A 20,588-nucleotide genomic window follows, 5' to 3' on the forward strand; every position below is an offset into this window, starting at 1 on the left:
GGTGTTGGAGAAAAGAGGCTGAATAGAGGGAGAGCAGGCATCCAGCAGCAGTTTATTTCCCCTCAGACCCTACCGGTGCTTCACGCACAGACTGTGGACTGAGATGTGACTGCTCACCGGAGGAATACAGCCGGATTTTTTTTTTGTGGGATTTATTTTTTTATTTTTTTTTCGGGCAGATCATGGGAGAAGACAGGCGGGGAGCCTACGGGGCCATATCGGCCACTTGGGTTGCTTTGCTTCTCTGTGTGATTACTTCTGTGTGCGCAGTGGAAGGTAGGTGGGCATTTTCATTGTAGAGATGATGCAGGGTGAAGCCTTCAACTTAATTATGCACTTGCCGTGTTTAAAGCAGGAGGCTTCGGAAGCTGTCAGGCTAAGCTGATTTATTTGCGTAATTTTTACACACTTGGTTTAACTTTATGTGTAACTCTTCCGCTCATGGATTTTCAGAGAAACTTAGTTTTATGATGCTGTGATGTTTTCTGGGTGCTCGGGCTGTGAGTTTGGGGTTTCAAATGTGGGCTGATTGCCTTCCAGCAGTGGAATTTTCGACCAGCTGGTACCTTATTGAAGATCCTGGCTTTATAGCTGTTAATCCTTGTGCACATGTGAAGAATACATGAAAATACAGATATAGGAAAATACAGGTCATTCAATTACAGTATTGATATTCTCAATAATGATAACTTAAGCTCTGTATTTTTGTGATTTTACAGGCATAAGTCACGTCAGGGTGCTTACACACTCCTTAATGACCTTGTGATGGGAATATAATTTGTACAAATGCGTTTAGTTTCGAACATTACCACGTTTCACCCTCCTGAGTGCACTGTCACAGCTCTGTTATCACACAGGCTGCTGGAGCAGCAAAATGAATCATAATTCTATCTCACAGGTGCTCAGTGGTCCCATACTACCATCTCCCCCTCTGCTCCTCCTCCCCAACATCACCTCTTGTTCTCCCGTTGTTTCCTCAGAGGAGTCATCTCTCCTCATCTTCTTTCCAAACATCACCTTCTGCCTTTGTTGTTGCACCTCTCCAAGTATGATCTCCTGCTATTCTGAAACCATGACATACTGATGCTCCTGCTGCTCCTACATCTCCTGTTGCAGTTGTTACTGCTTCTCCTGCTGAGCATGTTACTGTTGCTCCTTGCCTCCACACATCCTGGCTTGCTCCTTTGTTTTATGTCTCTTCAAGCATCTCCAACTGATGCAGCTTCTCTCTTAGCATGTTCTGCTCATCTACAATCATCTGTTCCTAACCCTGCTCCTTTTCTTTAAGGGTGACCCCCCTTTTTATCCTGCTGCAGTCCTCATTCTCTGCTGCTTCAAACATTTTTGCTTGCTTTCCCCTCACCTGCTGGTCCTGCTGTTGTTCCTTTAAGCATCCCCCATCACTTTTGCACCTATTCACACTTATTGTCATCTTGCTACCCTTTTTCTTTCTATTTCATGAGCATGAGCTCCTAGTCCTTTTTCCATTCCTCATGAAGAATTTAATATTAGCTGCTGCTCCTTTTTAACCACCCTTTGTTGTTGGTGTACCTTTCTACCTCACATGTCACCTTTGCTCCCCCCAGCAAGCATGACCTCTTGCTTCTTTTTGCCCATTTAACCAAGCATCAACCTACATTTCAGTTTTCAAACTGTTATCTGTCCTCTTCTGCTCTCCTGCTGCATACCCTGTCAGCCTCCACTTCCATGTCATCTACCGCCTCCCTTCCTGCTGTGGCTGCTGCTGCTGTTGCTTACGGAGGCGCTAGATTAGTCTACTGCTGTGTTTTAATGGTGCGTGTAATGACGGGCCCCGTACAGAGTCTCACCCATTATGAGACATGTAAATGTGTTGAAGGGCAGCTCTATTTTGATTAAACAAAAAGCTCTTTGAGTCTGTGTGTGTTTGTGTTTGTTTGGGAGCCAGAGATGTAGGTGGTTTAGTTAGAGAGGTGAGACAATTGCTGTAGGTGTAGTGTGGGTGGTGGGTTGTTGTGGTCATGATGGCCTATTCATGGTAAGTAGGTGCCTAATTAATTGATTTATAAGATGATCGAAGCCTGTTGGCATAAAATCGACCCTGTGCAGACACAATCTGTGAAAATTCTTACACTTCCCCTCTGACTTTTAGCTGACTCTGTACTAGGCTTGTAGTAAGTTATTGTTGGCTAATTTTGGTCATTATTTCTTTATTTTTATGAGTAGCTGATTAGTTTTTGATCAACAATGTAAATGTAACTTGTCAAAAATACAAAAATCACAATATCCCAGACTGGCTGGAGTGGCTGGAATTACAGCATGGTTTGAAAATCAAACAGTAAAGTGCCAGATAAAGTATAAATCATTGCAGACCAGGCTAATTCTATTTCTAATTGACAATTTAATTAGCTCTTTAACTCAAATTATCATTAAAACTTGTGCTTAAATATCAGCACGTGCAGGGCTGCAGCCAACAGATTTTGATTTAGAAAATAATCAAAAGTGCCCGTTTAATTAGTAGAACCAAGGAAAGAGCTTCATATTTTTTGCTTCTCAAAAAGTCCCTCCACAACCCTAATATATACTCTAATAGCACTTAAGACAGTAAAAATTTGAGATGAAACATAATCTTGGAAAAGCCAGCCAACAATCAATATAAATTTGTGTCTAAAGAAGCCTGAGGAGAAATATTTTTTTAAGTAGTAGTAGTCTTATGGGTAATTGACTCTACTTTTCAGTTAATTTATGACCTCAGTAAACATTTCTGTATTCTGAGTTCATGGTCTTAATCACTAGTTATCAATCTTGTTTAGTAGAGCTCCATGATCGTTTTGTGAATTCACGGTCTGTTTAGAGTGAGATATAAGATAAAAACAAGGTTTATATTCGGAAGGGGCTACATTGTGATCACAGGCTGCTACCCAAAATGGCGATAGTCAAATCACTTCAAAATCTACACAAAACAGTGGGCAACATGGATAATATGTGATTTTTTTTTTAACAATTCCAAAGGAAGGCCTTGTAGGTCCACATGGGCAGAAGGTTGATTTATATGTTGTTATAGATTTATGCATTGAAAAACGTTTTAATTTATGTTGTTTGCTGTAGTGTTACATTTATTAATCTACTGGGATCTGGGAGAACTTGCAGAGTGTGGGTTAAAAGGGGAAAAGAGAAGAATTATAGGGAAAAAGAAGAAATGGGTGCAATCAAATTTTCCCTGTAGGTGTTACTCTTCAGGTTTTGATTAGGCCGGAAAAGTTGTATGAGGATTATGAAACTGTTTCTTCTAAAACGTCTTTGTGACAAACTCTGCAGATTTCATTGTATGAAGTCTGAGAGCAACCTTTGCAGATTTTGTTGAACAGTGGAGATACTTAAAAACTGTACAAACAACTAAACTAAACTGAAAGTAGGCCTTTAGCTGTTAGCTGTCACTTGTCGTTGTTCGATGACCTTTATATTCTCTGAGGATTTTCACCTATTCAAAAAGCCCAAAAGCAGTGCAGTATACCAGAATTTGACCCTGTTATTGTGAAAGTCAACGTCCAGTCTGACCCAGCGGATATTGCTTGGTATAAGTGCTACATATCCCAGAAACAAGCCCTGGGAGAGGTTGCAGAGTCATCTGTGTCTGCAGCCCAATGCCCAGTCAGCAGCAGTCCAATCAGCCACTGAAACTGCTGATTTGTGTCAGTGTTGAGTATGGAAGGATTGGGGAGCTAATTTAATCCTTTTTTTTTTTTTTTTGCAAGAACAGCCAGTTGAAGCCTAATTTAGAATTGAATTGAGTGGTCTTCTTATTCTTCCATTTGTGTGACGATATCTATAAGTTGTGACCTAGACTTATGATTACTTTGCACGTATTATTCTTTTTCCGACAGATGAACTATTTCAGGCCTTTTCCCAGGAACCTGACACAAACTTGCCTTTCTCCATGTGCTTTTGTGTGACATGCTAAAAGTTAAACATCATATCCTATGTGGTGGTTTTAACTGGACAAGATGTCATTTATGACGTTTCAAGTTTCTGTGTGCAACAAATGATCTCCTATCACACCCTTGTTAAGAATAGACATGCAGTTAACACACTTCCACCACACATACACATATATTTCTGTTTGTTTATTCATCAGGTAACGGGTTATCAATGTGACACACAGAAAGGCTTTTTCTCCTATGTTTTCCTCTCTAAAATGTCCCTCGAGCTAGGGGTGGGCCATATGATGATATTAAATCGTGAACGATTGCAACGTGAAGACGATCGGTAACGATCTGTCAAACTGCAGAGATCGTGGGATCGTCTGGGACACATTCTATAAATTGCAGTTCTATGCTGATGCACCGACGCACCAGATGTATTACGTCGTCAACCTGACCGACCAATCACAGCGAATGACGGGCAGTGACGCGTTTTCTCACCTGCCTCCTTGTTTGTGTGTGTAGCAGTAGCTGCATGGAGAGCCGTGGCTGAAAGCCAAACGGAGGAGTTGGCCGCTAAAAAAAATTCCACCTCCATTATATGGAATTGGTTTGGATTTTCCGAAACTGATCAAGCGCAAGCAAATGTAATTTGCAAATTTTGCACAGAAACGGTTCGCACCCCACACGACAAACCTGTTCAATCACTTGAAGAGGAACCATCCCAAACAGTATGCCGAGAGCCGAACAGCGAGGGGCCCGACGGCACCAGGCTGAGGCAGCAGCGAGCGTAAGACCACAAACAGACAACATTAACACAGGCGTTTGACCAAGGCATTCCGTATGACAAGTCAAGCAAGTGATAGAAAGAGGTAACAGAAGCAGTTACCTTTTATCTTGCAAAAGATATGGTACCAGAACGGCAGAAAAGGAGGGGTTCGAATGTCTGCTTCAAGTAGTTGACCCGCGGTATGAGCTGCCCAACCGAAAACTGCTTCTGCAACACTGTCTGTTTTTCACTTTTTCATTTAAGATTGTGATAAAATCGAAATCGTGATTTCATTTTTTTAAAAATCGTGATATGATATTTTTGCCATATCGCCCACCCCTACCTTGAGCCAGAACTCAGTTTTGAACATATATCTTCACACAACATTCAGATTTTTTCAGAAACACTTTACTTTTCTTCTTTTGTGAGGTGTTAGAAACCTTTGGTAATATTTACCTTTTCTTGAGAGGCTAAGAATCCTACCCTGTATTTTCCATCAGTGAGTGTCGTATATGACGATACACTGCTTCCCTGTCACACACTCACCGTCAAAGTTCACCGTGGTTCAGATGTTTAGTAAGATGTGGTTATTAAGTTATGTTAGAGTGAAAGTACATTCTTAACTATGAATCTGCACTCACGGGCTGTGAATTTTCACACAATGAGCTATCCCTTTCAGATACACAGGAAGAAGTTGTTGGTCTACTACTGTAAATCAGGGATGATTCAGTTCCTGAGAAAATACACTTTTTTTTTTAAATACAGCATTTCTGAACCAAATGTTTGGGTTTACAACCCTGTAATTCATTGCAGATTTAACATGTTTACAACATGTTCCGGACACTGGAGAATGGCAGATCGGGTCTCAAGTCAAATTTCCAGTAGAGCTACCCTAGACCAAGTTCTTAATCAGTAAAAATGCATGTCAATGTGTTTAAGTCACTGGAAGCCACAAATCCACTCCAATAATTAAGTCAGAAAGATGTGACTTTAAACTTAGATTTTTCCAATAAGTGGACCGCGACTCAAGGAATCAATTGTATGGCAATGTACAAACCATAACTTGTTTGTCATTGTTGACTTTACCTGCTCAATTCTTATCTGTCTTAGCTGCTTTGTTCAAAAGTCTGACATGTGTGTTCCCTTTCCAGATGTCCTACTTTGCTGTGCTCTATCAGAACAAAGCCTTTGTTCTATGTTTTACAGCTTACATACATTTATGTGCTCATCCTTTGTAAGTGCTCCATCTGTTTCTTTTGGTCTGTGCCTTTAATCATTTTTGTTAATCTTCGTTGTTAAAGATCATCAATGTGTCATTTAAAGTCATTTCAAGATATCCCTTTGTACTTTGCAAATACAACCCTCTGTAAAATGTAAATAAAAACAGAATGCAGTCATTTGCAAATCTCATAAACTAAATTTCCATTCACAACAGAACAAAGCAACATTTGTTGATGTTATACCTGTTTTAATGGCGTGCCTGAGGATCACAGGCATCCAGTCTTCCAATTTAAAGTCATGTCCCTTTCACACGGGAATGTCTCCAGATTCTCTGACTCCTTTGATCATAGTTACAGAGATACAGCTTGAGTGCTACAGTTATTTCCTAGAGACTCTACCTCTCTAAGGTGCTCCTTCTATGCTGAATGATTAGTTGTAACATGTTGCTCAGTTTCTTCTTAGAAACACTTCATTTTTTTGAGATGTGTTTTTGCCATAAATTTCCAGATGAGTTTGTGCTTTTCATTTTTTTCTATGTTCTAATGTGAACAAAATATTGATTTATACGATTTGATAACCACTAGATTCTGTTTTCATTTCTTTTTGTTCAAAGCATCCCAACCTTTATGGAATTGTGGTTGTAAACATAACATAAACTTCCATAATGCAACAAATTTAATGTTAAGACTAAATTGATGCGCAAGGTAAAGTTATCCAGAAATAAATCCATCTATGCAGAGCAAAAGATACATAAATCGTTATATCTGAATGGGAACTTCAGCTGCCAATAGTGGGACTTGCATGTGTTTCGTTTAACCAGCACATGACATGTCATTAATAAATGCTCAGTTAAAAAGACCTGCTCCTTGTTAATTTAAGAAAGACCAGACATCTTTGTAATGTTGTAAACCATAAGCAAGTCATTACAAAGTTACCAAATCTGTGCTGAATGCATCCCATACTGTTTAAATAGTGCTATAGATAAGATAAGCACAGGAGTAATATGGATGGACAAACCAGTCTACTCTTAAATAGATTATAATTCACTGAATATAGTTCTCTGATATGAAACTATAATTGGTGCTGTTAGAGAACAGAGCTTAAAGGAATGAAAGAATCTTTTGTTTTCACCTAAATTTCTCTTTTTCCTTTCATGGGGGTCCATTATACTGTCACTTCAACTAATTTGCAGCTCAAAGAATCACATCAATACTTGACTCTGTTAGACAGACACTAGTGGCACATTCCTTGAGTTGTGCTGTCTTCTGTATTGATTCTCACATGCGAGGTAAGTGTTTGCATCAATTACCCTTTGTTTCAAACAAAGGCTGAATCATTTCCTTACATTCTTGTGCTTGATGAAAATTTTTCTCAATAAAAAGTTGTTTGCGTTAACCTCAGGGAAAGAAGAGGCAGACGAAATTTCAAAATATGCAAATAATTCTTTTGTATAATAATTATTTATTAAAGCATTAAGACTGTTTGATATAGCAGAAATGTTTTCAAAGGCGGTAATGATGACAAACCACCATCAGGAGCTGTAGAAATATGTTTGTTTTGTGCATTACTGGCAAATTTCATATCAATTCAATCCAAGACTGTTGGGTTTGCTGCAACTTCCTGTTTTATATTTAAAATAGAGTTTCAGCTAACCATTCGTTGGTGTTTATGCGTTAATGTTGATTAAAACAAATGCAGTCAAATGAAATACATTATCTTTAGATCACTTGACAAATTGACCCAATTTAGAGATGAAGTAATGAAAAACACTCATCACATGTTCCTAGAGCCCAATATAAGAAAAGCAGAATAGCTTACTTTAGAAGCACCATTAGTGACTGATATGATCAATCCAAATTCAATGTTTTTACAATGTACATACATTAATATATATATATGTTTGTGTGTGTATATATTCCTATGACAGTTAATTGCCAACTAAAATTTCATAACTGTAATACCCTGCGTGGGACTGAAATTAAATGAATTAATGTGCTTCTTTTTGACTGTAATGAAGACATTTGTTCAAGATTCAAGAGTTTTATTTGTCACATACATAATCATACATAGTATAATATGCAGTGAAATTTTCTTTTTACCTGCTACCAAGAAGAAAGAAAGAAAGAAGGACAAAATTTAAATATAAATATGTCGAATAATATTAAAAAAACCTTGGCACAATAATTCCACACAAAATAAGAAAATAAGAAAAATGCTTCAGTAAAAAACTGTCGAGTGTAGGTTATTAAAATATAAGTGTAAAAATTTACAATATTAACAATATTATTGGCATTAGCATTAAGGTGTAGGTGAGTGAGATAGTCCAGTTTAAGGCTCATTGTTGAGCAGACGGATGGCCTGGGGGAAGAAGCTTTTCCTCATCCTCTCCGTGTTGGTTCTCAGGCAGTGGAACCGACGGCCTGATGGCAGCAGGGAGAAAAGTGAGTGACTGGGGTGGTGGGGCTGCCTGAGGATCTTCTCAGCTCTCGACCTGCATCGTTTGATGTAGATGTAGATGTCACACCTTTTTAACAATATTCGGACAATAATCGAGCTATGTTGTGTAGAGCAAAACGTATATGTGATTTAAGGCTTTGACTGTACTGAGGAATTGTATTTTCTGTTTTTCCACACTGCATGTTGCATACTGCAGCTTTGAGTTTTAGACCTTTATAGCTCAGCATATGATTGAACATAATGGCCCATTATTTATTTGCTGGTTGTGAGTGGGCCCTCTGCCAGGCTCCTCTGGGTTCCTGCCGTGGGCATATGGTCTCACAGATATCCATGCTGGAAATTAAGGACTGCGTCACAGTTGGAGCAAAAGGAAAGGGGAGAGGACATAACAGGTGAGACAATGCACATCAGTTATTTTGCCTCACCTTGAAAAGGTTGTGGGGGAAAAAGTGTCTCGTAAAGAATTTGAATCACTTTCTGTTTTTGATTTTAATGTTAAGTCGTGAAAATGCTGACAGTCCAGGGAAGCATTACTCTGATTATTAAGGGATGTCCCTGCTTCTTTTTCATTTTAGATTCAACATGTTGTCTGGAAGTCTGCAGTTTTAATCACCTTTTCCCAGAACCTAAAGTTGTGATGCTTAAGAATCTCAACATCACAACAATCTGTAGATAAATTATCATGCAATTTGATAGATACTGGTGTTCTCACATGACAAATTGCAATAACATTTGTGATCCCCTGACTTTCATGTCAGGGTAAAAAAGAGATAGCATACACATCCTCATCAAACTGTGCTGCAGTTTTTAGTGATGTTTTCATACAAACGTGCTTAACTAAGATGATGTTGTAAACACACCTGCTTAATAGCCACATTTTCTGCACAATGTCAAACTGAGTGCTAACATAGTAGCTATAGCACCACCGTGCTGCAGATTGTTTCTCGTTGTTTGGGGATCACTAATTAGACATAGCAGAGTTATTTACTGTAATTGCGTACAAAATAGATGTTGCAACCCTGCTGAGTTGGATTGCAATGCTGTATGACAAGAAGACCTTTCAGTGCTGTAAATTTCACTCTGTTTTCCTTCTGTTAGGCTTTAATGCAGGGTATCAGTCCAGAGACAATATCTACTGCATTCAAATATTTAAGAATAAGCCAAACTGAGTAATATTTATGAAGTCACACTATTTAGGTGAAGGAATTAGAATAGTATGCTTTAGTAATATCATAAATATCCCGACAAAGGTATAATTGAATTGTAAACTTTAGGCTTAGAAATGACACAATTTTGACAGCTGTCAAAAAGAAAAAAAATGTGCAAGAACAAGAGCTCTTGGAGAATTCTAAATGTTGATCTTGGAAGCTGGTTGTGCCATAGGTTTAGCTCTCCACCTGCTCAGTCTTCTGTTCCTCTTTGGGGTACAACCTTATCAGCTCACGCTAGGTTGATCAAGCATCTGTGCTCTTTTCTAGCAGCTTCACACTCACTCAGCTTCAACCACACTGGCCTTTCACAGCCACAGGCTTCTCTTCTGTTGGCTGCTAAGCTGGAGCAGTGGGGCATTCAGGGCTTGTGCTCAGGAACAGAAGGAGAGTGACCACAGGAAAAAGAAACTACTGTTCACATTCAACACGTGTACAAGAGTGTCGCCTTTTTGTCTAGCAAAATGTCACACACTTCCGCTGTGCATGACCTGACAGATCAGACTTTTTGTGGTTTTTTACTTGATTTTCTTTGTTTTTTTTTTGTTTTTTTTACACATCAGGGGCAAAACAAATACGATGGCATTGTGGAAAGGTGGACTTTTTTTTAAACTCAAGATGACAGCAATTATCAGAGCTAATGGAGACATCACAATAAGGTGGAGAAGGATAGAAAATCTGTCAAAGCAAGAAGGAGACATAAGTCGAGAGACAGTGGACCAGCATTTAGTTCAGTGCAGTGAGATGCATGAGGCAAAAAGCCAGTAAGTGTCAGGTCTCTCCCCCTAGGAACCATTTTAACTATTTCTTGGAAATATGAGTGGCCATTAGCAGTCTTGTAATCCAGCCAATTTTTTTTTACTTCTCCAGATTTTGAATTATATTAGTGAAACCTGCATGTTTACAAAATTAAGCAGACTATACAGTATCAAACTCTGATTGTCATGCAACGGTGTGAGCCTGCTGTTTTACACCAGCCTCCTTTGGTATCGCTGAGATGATCAGTGATCATCAATGATCATTCTTGAGGTGATAGCTTTTTAAATAATCGTGGGTTACGTAGTGGAAAAAGAAATATGAGATGCAAGAGTTGCCATACAGCTCCTGTCAGTGAACAGTCTCAATGTTGGAACTACAAATATAAAATGTACTGTGTAGATCAAGCCTCTTGCTACATGGACAATCAGATTCATATTCTTCTTATTCTTTAGTCTTGACCCAAAACCTTGTTGCATCACACACAACAATCTTTGATTATTTGTCCAAAAAAAAGAAAACTGTATTTTAGTTTTTTATTTTGCTTGATTCTCATTTTTAGCAACAACATCAGTTTACAGCATAAATGTGATTTGCTCAATATGATAATCTGTTTTAACACGAGCCTCAATCTAAACGGATCCATTTGCAGAAATATGTTGTTTTCATCTATTGCAGTTATTGTTACTGCTGGTCTTTACTGCTTTTTCTGCCAGTTGTTTTGCAAGCACTGAGTTCATTTTACTCCCTGTTGTTTAACACATAATTGCCAGATTGTCTTATGGTCTCTGTGCACTCAAGCATTCCAACCATTTTTCAGAAGTTAGTTCTCACTTTTTTTTCACTGTTATCCATCTATCAGTGTGCATTGTGGCCACCCTGTCTTCCCGAAATAACATTGATACATTAAATTAAGTGTTTTTCAAATTGCATCGTGATGATAAATGCAATTTCCAGCAAGTGTTCAGAGGAAATGGTTTTTGGAATAATGAAGTGCACTAGATGAGGGATGTGGTTTTGGTGGAAGGTTGGTGTAAACAAAGCAGGGCTGTATTACCGTATTTCACTGTTTGTGTGTAACACTCATCAACCAGCTGTAGTCAACATGACACTGGTTAGAATTAAAAAGAAATTTGGTTTTGTTCTAAACAATTCTAAAGTCGTACTTTTTACGACTTCTGACCACAACTTTGCCTTGTCTATTCTTAGAAAAGCATGTTGATGTAGCCAGTCAGCTTTTTACTCCTGATACTCTGCTTATTTCTCAAAAATCGCTAAACTTAGCTGAAATGCACATTCTTGACAAGTCAAAGGCGATGATTCAAATGACTCAAAACGATAATTTTTTAGAGTAACATTTAACAGCAATATTTACAGTATTGTTTTTTATGATGTCAAGACAGGTGAAACAAGATGGCTGCAAATATGTTGTAATGAAAAATACAAGGAGAATACCAAGAAGAAAATGATTTTTGATCTTGAGTAGGCACATTGATACAGAAACTAGTAACACAATAGTTACGAACAAGCTCTGATCCAATTAAATTATTTATGTTTTGTGAAATCTGCACTACAAGCATGACAAGCATGGCACTGCCCTGATATTTATCATGTACCATGTGCTGTGCACTGCTTCGTTCTGATTTAAATGACATTGGGGGAAAAATAGTCGGTTTGAGACACAATTTATACTTGAACACTGGCTAAGTGTACTTCAAAACACAGAAAATGAGAGAGAGCGAGACGAAGGGAAGCAGAGGTTCGCTGAGAAAGAGTGAAGATAAAGATGGATGCTGCTGTTGTATTATAGTCCTTAGGGTCGCTCCAGAGAAGACATGGGAACATCTTTTTGACAGCAGGTCAAACTCTGTGTGTGTGTGTGTGTTTGTAAATGCACTCAAGCAAAGCAATACAGTTGACTAGACCCCAGCACTTGACTTCAGTGACCCTTATGCATGCACCCACTGGCACACATTTCACACTTAGACAAACAGCATCTTCAAGGCACAGATGATGAGTGCGGCAGCGATCAAAGTGGCATGGATAACACTGCTGTGTAGTGCCTGCAAAATAAGATGAAATTTTATTCCTCTGAGGCAATTTTTCCTTAAAATTGTGTATTTTCTCTTTGTATAAACGAAATCCTTTGAAAATTTTGTCTCTGCTTCCATCCCTAAAATGTCCTCAGTAACTGATCCTCTTCAGGCTTCAACCTCAAGTAGCAAAGGGGTCAACAGTCATAAAATTCCCTTCTCAGGGCTGAATATATTTCTCACATTACTGAAATTATTTAGTAATCTTTGGTTTACCTTAACTTGCATGTGGAATATGCAAAGTCGTCCTCACTGACATGGAACATGTGACCTTTTAGCTAACTTTGTGGCCGAAGTGACACCTCTCATCTTATCCTGATCCTTTTTTATCCTGTGACTCCAAACTGATGGATTTCAGAGCCAAGTAACTGGAGATGAGGACAATTGAATGGCTTTTCTATCCATGCAATTGATTGCACAGCATCTTTCCAAAACTTTTTCTCTACTATGTAAAAGAGAAAGGATCAAAAAAGGTGTCCAGTTAAATCACAAGTTGATTCATAAACTGGATGGAAGCTGAAAATATCACTTTTATACATGTTAAAGGTTATTGGTCAGTATCAGAATGATTGACCACTTTATAGGCTGTATGGACAGCCATGGAGTAAGAAAGTCTAGAAAATGTGGATAATGAAATATTGAGTAGCAGATTAGGTATAAGAAATAACCCACTGTTACTTGTGTTAACCTATGTTTTACAGAAACTTGACTGCATGCAGTTCAAAATTACACAGTGTTAAAAGTGATACATACATCGTACATAGAACTAGTAAGATTGCCATCATAATCTTGTTAAGAAAAGCGCCAAGGTACTCAGACGTGGTGACAACATGTTGTCAGGCAGTCAGATTAATTGACAGCAATGCAGCTCTGAAAAAGGTTTTAAAACAGAATGACATGCTGTCACTGGAAGAATAAATTCTCATATATCTTTGACATGACTTTGACATTTGTAATAATACAAATAACTGACACTCCAGCTTTGGAACAGAGTCTTGCTTTACTAAAGCACCCTCAAAGCCAAAAGTGCAAATTGTAATCTAAGTTCTATTGAGTCTGATATACCTTCTATTATAACATGCAGCATACGCTGTGGACAACATGAACATAGTGCTGTTTCTGCATAGGGTCCCTCTCACCCAGTGTTGAGCCAGAAGCTACTCCCCTGTCACATTGGGGTCTATGGTATATATGTGTGTGGCTTCACATGATGCAGCTTCACACTGCGTGAGCATGTGCTCTTAGCCATTGCACATTCTAAATAGCATAAGGTATCTTACTGAGCCAGGGGATGTCTTTCTGAGGAATATCTGTCAACAGATTGACCCGCTGACAGGTTAAGACTGTCAGGGGAGATGCAGCAGAGGCCCAGTGGCATGTGGTCAGCTGATATCTCTTTTTCTTATTGTTCATTTTGATTTTCTCTAGCCATCTCTAGAGAGGCCAGAGAAGACACATGCCGACGTGTGATTAACAGATCTGTAATGGTCTGCTTTCTTAGAAAACAAATTTGATGATTAGATGACCTCTTCAATGCCAAGGAAGGAAACTCAGCTGGAAAAGATTCTTCTGGAGGGTGTGACTTATATAGTGGGGATTGTTTAGAGCTGTATACCTTTGTGGAGCTTTGTTTTTGAACAGTTATTTACAACAAATGTGCTTCAACTGTTTAATGTGTGAAGTCAGAGACTCCAAAGTCTCCAAACATGTTTGTAATTACGCATGCAAGGCAAGGAGAGTCAAATAAACAAAAATTATTGGAAAAAAATGTATATTTGCATTACAAAAAAAGGTCAGTCATGTGTTTGATAATAATGTGAGTTAATAAGATAAGAACCAATTTTACCCATTTAATAATCAAGCACTTTCAAAGGGTTTTCAAAACACAGAAATGATAAGCAGGTCCAACCGCTGTATATGGCAAATTAACTGGCTCACTGGCTGACTCTACAAAGCAGATACAATCATGAACTAATCACTTATTGTTTTTTAATAGCTGGGCTTTCTTTCCTGTTTATTCTGCACACTGACTTTGAGGTTGTTTTGATGCTGGCTTTTGACTAAAACTGTGGTACTTTTTAGGAACCTGGACCCTGATTGGTAGAATGAAAACATTGAGAGTTTCGTTCTTTCATTTGTTTGCATGTTTTTATGGTTGCCATGTAATAGTTCAATGAGTAGTCTTTCAATTTCTTCCACCACAATGCTGAGGTTATTTTTGCATTTTGTAGATTCCATTGAGCATAAAGTTGGAATAAGATGCTGTAAGAATAAACCAAACTGAGTAGAGAAGCAGAGCAGCGAGGATGGAAAGTTATGATATGTCCAGTGGAAGTAGGATGTAGAGGATTTGTTGCAAAGTCTGTTGTCTCATTGTTGAGGGAGTTGGGTGTAAGTGGTCAGAGTGTAAGGAAAATAGTGAAGGAAGTGTCAGATGAGGCAGTACGGTCCAGTCAGTGGATTTGGATTAGACGAAGCAATAGTAGCTGGGGGCCGAGCAGGGGGAGCACTTAGGGTAAACAGACTCTTGGGAGAAGCAAGGAAGAAATCCAGGGTGTATTTAGGTGGAGGGTGTGGCCCATGTGAGCCTTTAGAAACCAGGCAGCCATTTTAGGCCTGTATGGCCTTGTTTTTGCTGGCATTTGTAGTGATTTAGGACCGTTTAGGTAAGTTTTCTGCTGAAACTGCTGGTGTGTATTGTCCTGCCTCCACCTCTAGCACCCTCTTTACTTTCATTAACCCCTACCCGTACCAGTGTTTGAATCCCATTCCTACTTATCTTTACTTCTTCTATTTCTACCCCCTACCCAAACCAGGGTTTGTATCCACCCGTTATGACTGGTGTGCAGTTGGTGAGAGGCTGGGGTAGCTGGTGGTTGTGGAGAAAAAAAGATGGTTGTTGTGGTGTGAGGAGCATGGCTGGCATTAGGGGAGTGACTCTGGGACGCCAGTGACCAGTCAGTGGAGTTACATGAGTGTCATTGAATCTGATTAATGGCTAAATTACAATAAGACTAATAATAACTGAGTTATTCAGTTCATGTAGACCCCTTAATCTGACAAAAGATCGGATCGGATTGGGTTACTCACGATCGGATTAAGACCCCATGATAACTCGATCCAAATGTATGCATGTAGCTACTGACGCACGTGGTGGATTGAATTAAGCATTCTGCGCATGTTCGAGATTTTTTTTTCCCGCGATCGTCACCCGGAAATCAAAGGAGACGCTATTGCTGTTGTTGTTGATGCCATCCGAAAGAAATAACCAGCGATGGAGAATGCGCCGTTGTGCATCGCTTTTGTGCCATAATCATGCTCATCACAAACTAAATGTAGAGGGACGTAGCTTCATCTTGCTCTTCGTTTACCATCTTTCTCGAATATCTGGGTTTGTCATTGTTGGTGGTGGTGAAGAGTTCAACCGGAAGTGGCTCTATTAGCGATAGCTGAAATGGGAACAGCGCTACCTATCGTACTGCAGTATTGCATGCTTTGTGTCAGTGATTCGATTCATTCACCGCCATGTAACAAAGGATAATTACCCTTACTCAGATAAGGGGCATAACCCAACTATAGCTATGACCGAGTTAATCTCATCATGTAAACCCACTGACTGATGAAAGGTTCCCACCTGATGGCCCCAAAGACATGTTGGTCAGCACTGCTCACTTGTCTGTATTGTGATTATAGGGAATTATTCACAGTCTGGTCCACTTTTTTTTCTTTAGCACAAGTTTCTTTTGTTTACCTTGAATATAATTTGATCAAATCTGTTTTGTTTCTCTGGCTTTAAAAATGCCAAGCTATACAGTTGCTTTAGAATTTGCTAATTTAAATACCTACGTACCTAATACACATTCAGAACTTTGTGAGGAATATTTATTTATTTTTTTTACAAAATATGTATGACTGTTGGTTCAACTTGAAAGTTTAGCTGACAGTACATTAGTGATGCATTTACATTAGTATTTTTCCCTTTCTTGTTGCATTAATTCTCATTTCACTGATATAACGTAAAGAAGCTATATAGCTACTGTGGGTATAGCTACTTTCTATTTGAAGAGGTCACCATTCAGGGGAGATAAAGAGCCACAGTACACATTGTGTGTCGATGGTAGGTTTACTGTTGACACACTATATGCACTGTGGCCCTTTTCCCCTCGACTGATTTCTGTATTGCTACTGAGTCTTGTTGGAAGTCACTTAGGAAAAAAATAGTCCTTTGCCCAACCTTGACAGTCTTCCCTTGGTTTCTAAATTAATAGATTGATTTGATGAAAAATGAGGAAATTACATGTTGGCGTTTGGAGCTCATCTTTCACTTCTGACTAGCAGCTCAGACAAATGCACACGTTTCAACTGTTAAAGCCATGATGAATTTTGCTGCATAGTTTTATGATTTTGAAGCAGTCGTCACTCATTTGGTGTGTGTTGTACGCAAACACCATGTACAAGTTATCTTGATTACTACTAAACTACATGAGTACAAGTTCACTTGAAGGGCATTACTGAATTAGAGCAATAAAACATAAAAAAATGGCAAAACAACAAGATATTTAAATATGATTTGAATATAGACATTTTTTTCATATTAGCTTTTTTGAAGCACATTAATGTCTGTTTTCAAGGTGTAAGTTAACTGGTAGAGCCAAAACCATAAGTTGCATTTAGTCTTTTTCTGCCTCTGAGGGAGCTCTGTCAGATTGGAGAAAACATCTCTAATTATGTCATCACTTATCTTGGCTTTGCCTTGCAGATTACAAGTTAATACCAGAAAGCCTGCATTATTAGTTGGATTACGGTTAAGTGTCTGGAGTCTGACTCTCACAGGGGACTACAATGCAGAATATCCCAGGGACTAGCATCTGACTTTTAGACCTAAAAAGAAGTGTGTTAAACATGATTACAGTAAAGTGGTAGGTTTAGGCATCGGATGTTTTCTCTAAATAAATGACTGTAAACTTTACTGGTGAGTCAGTCACTCACATTTTAGCAGTGCTCAGACCAATACAAACATTGGGATTACACATATGAGACAGAAATGGATGCTTCTGAAAATATGTTTTTGTTAAAGCATTGACCAAATTCAACCTGTCACCTGCTCTGGTGACTTACACCTGGTGAAAAGAAACCTTAAGCATATCTGTATGGTCACTTTCTTTAAGGCCCATAGTAAAGTTGTGTTAAAGTCAAAGCATTTTGAAATCAGGTTGCATCAGAGATTACGTTTTTCTTTAATCTCTACACATGAACTCTACAAGAAAATAACAAGACGACACATATTAAAGGATTCTTAAGATTATCGTGTCTGAGGGAATGATCAGGGAAGCAGGGCATCACCTCCTGTCATTTCTCTGGATCTTACGGTGAAACAGGTTTAAACAATTTAGAACTGTTACTCAAGAATTTGCTCTGATGTTTGCAATATATTGCAGTCAGAATGCAAAAGCAGAAGGTTGAGGGAGTCTGTACTGTAACCATCCAGAGTTTTACTTCTAAAAATAAAATCTGATTTGTGGGCAGCAGTCATGAGGTTTTACACAGAATCTACAATCTACACTGGTCCTACATTCTTGTTGTGCATGAGCACAATCTAGGATGTACTCTTGCACTCGTTAAAACATGTTTCTCACTTAATATTTGGTCCACAGCACACATTCCGAATATTCAAGTGAATCTTCACCAGCATTGATACCAGCAATCCTGCATGTTAACAAGATGCAGAATCATCCTCCTCAAACTATTCTATGCAATGCATTTCTCCTCCATCATATTAATGTATCCCTCAATAAGGACATAACCTTTCATTTGTGGCTATGGATACTATATTATCTGCACACTAATGAAAGCCTCTGAGCCTTCCTTATCAATGCTGTGTACATCATTTTAACAAACGATCCAGCATGTGACAGCGTCTAATGTGGCTTCTACATTCACTCTCCCTCTAAACCCAGCATGTCACTTGTGTTAGTCACAAAGGCACAATGGATTCTGCCACAGTGACAGACTGGGTGCTTCAACCAGCACGTGTGTCTGGTAGAGTGTGTGCACATGTGCACATTTCTTTTTGTTGTGTTGGCAGTTTCATGTGAAGTTTTCTTCCAGATAAAGACAGAAAGACTTAGTTCTAAAAATACGACTCCAATATATTCCTGTTTTATTGTTGTGCCTCTCCTACTTTCTAAAAGACAAAAGGTATTTATTTTTTATTTTTCAGTGACTAGCGCACCCTGTTGTCTAAAAACTCAATGGATTGCAGTCATATTTATAGCATAGAACCTCTGCCGTGACAGTCAATCATACTTTGGCATACCACAATACATCTTATGTGTTCAAAGGTCCTGTTCTACCGAGTTGTATTGAACATATAACATTATGACAAGTCATCTAAATACAGGAACTCTACATTACAGAACCTGAAGCAGCAGCATTTCCCAACCTTCTTTTGCAGTGACAGAAATAATGGAGAAAGCAGTGGGACAGATTTAATGAGCATTTCTTTGGTTGAGATATGTAGCGGTGTTGGTCATGTCCTCCTTCATCATGCGTGATCATGACACCACACCATGGCAGTTGGGTGCAGATGCATGTTGGGAGAGGGAAAATTAGAGGAAAATGAAGAAATTTTAGAAAAAGCCAGAGAAAGAAACAAAGATGGGGTGAGAGTGACTGGATCTGAATGTGGGCTTGGCGTGTGGGGTTTTTGTTAAATGAGAAACTGACACAGATAAGTCCTGATGTGTGACAGCTTCGTTGTTCTTTTTAACACAGCCGCTCTGTGGTTCCATTCACAAAGAAACAGTGACATGTCAGCAATGAGAAAATGGCCTGATACCTCAAGAAACTGGTTACACTGGTCGAAAGGTTAAATCTGAAAAATCTGCTGCAGTGAGTACAAACATCGCTTTGTGGGTACACTTGGCCCGAAAACATTGACCGTGTGTTTCCTTCCGATGGATTGATGGACCAGTTCTGTGTGGATGCTTTTCTGGTTTACCACCTGTTGCAGTTTCCTGTTCTTGTTAGTGGCTTTTCAGGAAGCAGGCTTATATAAAGATGTTATAGAGCAGTGGTTCCCAACTGGTCTGGCTTCAGGACCCACCATCATTTGTTATAGACAAGCTGTGAACCAGGAACATTTTTAACATCTCAAATTTCTTTAATGAAAACATGTTACAGTTTGAACCTGACATAAAATAAAATATCAGTGTGCCAATAGACACAAAATTCAAGTTTAACGTTAAACAAAAGTAAACAAAAGAGTGTGATGTAGAGAGGAAAAATTCCCTTTAATACTCAAGTGGCTGCATTTTAATTCAAAATCAAAAAGTGCACTGAGGTCGTTGCCCCCTTTTGTCCTCAATATAAGAAAATCCATATTTTATGTAGTCAATGTCGTACCTGCGTTTAGCCATGGTCACTCACATATGAAAACAAACTGTAGCTTTTCTTCAATCTGTGAAATGGCGGGAGTCGATTAGCATTACAGGGTATCGTCGCCACCTACTGGTTAGGAGTGTGAATAGCATGCATTCTGAGCCCTTCAAAATTAAAGCATTTTTCTTTCCCCAGTCAGAGTCTGGCGACCCATTGAAGACGTGTCCGCGACCCACTTTTGGGTCACCACCCACCAGTTGGCAACCACTGCTATAGAGGACATATTGTATATCCGTTTTTTTCACATGATCAATAAATCTTGGTTTTTGTGAAATCTCTAGCACTGCTGTTGCTGTGAGCAAAAGGCTTGTGAGTTTAGCAGATTAAATTGACTCATGAAAGAAAACCTCAGGAGATCTGCAGAATGTATTAAAGACAGGGGTTTACTGATAAAAGCTTGCTTGAGGATAACAGATAAAATTGAATAAGTAAGTAGCGTGTTTCTCACCCTGATTTTGAATTTTATTTAATCTAACAGTTTGTATATGTTTGCAGTTCCTGGAACTCATCACATGCCCACAACAAGGCCATTTTATAGTCACAACACAGGTGCTGGAGGCTCCTCATGGTCCGACGGCAAGGATCTGTTTGCTTCTCAGCGACCTTTTGTAACACTGCTCTGACAACTTATTTTAGTGCAGGGCATAGACAGGGTCGCAGTGCCTCCTGGTTTACATATTTGACCAATGACCCACTATTCAGGGCAGTGAAAGCAGACATTCTTGGAATATGTAGCAGTTCACAG

General features: G+C 38.9%; 1 protein-coding gene across 1 annotated transcript in view; it reads left to right on the plus strand.

The window, feature by feature from the left end:
* The window catches only part of LOC140311621 (ephrin type-B receptor 1-like), an 86,458-nt gene continuing 65,870 nt past the window's right edge, over nt 1-20,588 (plus strand). Inside the window, exon 1 of the mRNA XM_072389049.1 lies at nt 1-276. Coding sequence (XP_072245150.1) covers nt 183-276 — 94 coding nt within the window. The 5' untranslated portion in view covers nt 1-182. The remainder of the gene's footprint in view (nt 277-20,588) is intronic.

Source organism: Leuresthes tenuis, unplaced genomic scaffold (genome assembly GCF_036924035.1).
Source record: "Leuresthes tenuis unplaced genomic scaffold, fLeuTen1.0.hap1 SCAF_7, whole genome shotgun sequence".
Taxonomy (NCBI): Eukaryota; Metazoa; Chordata; class Actinopteri; order Atheriniformes; family Atherinopsidae; genus Leuresthes; species Leuresthes tenuis.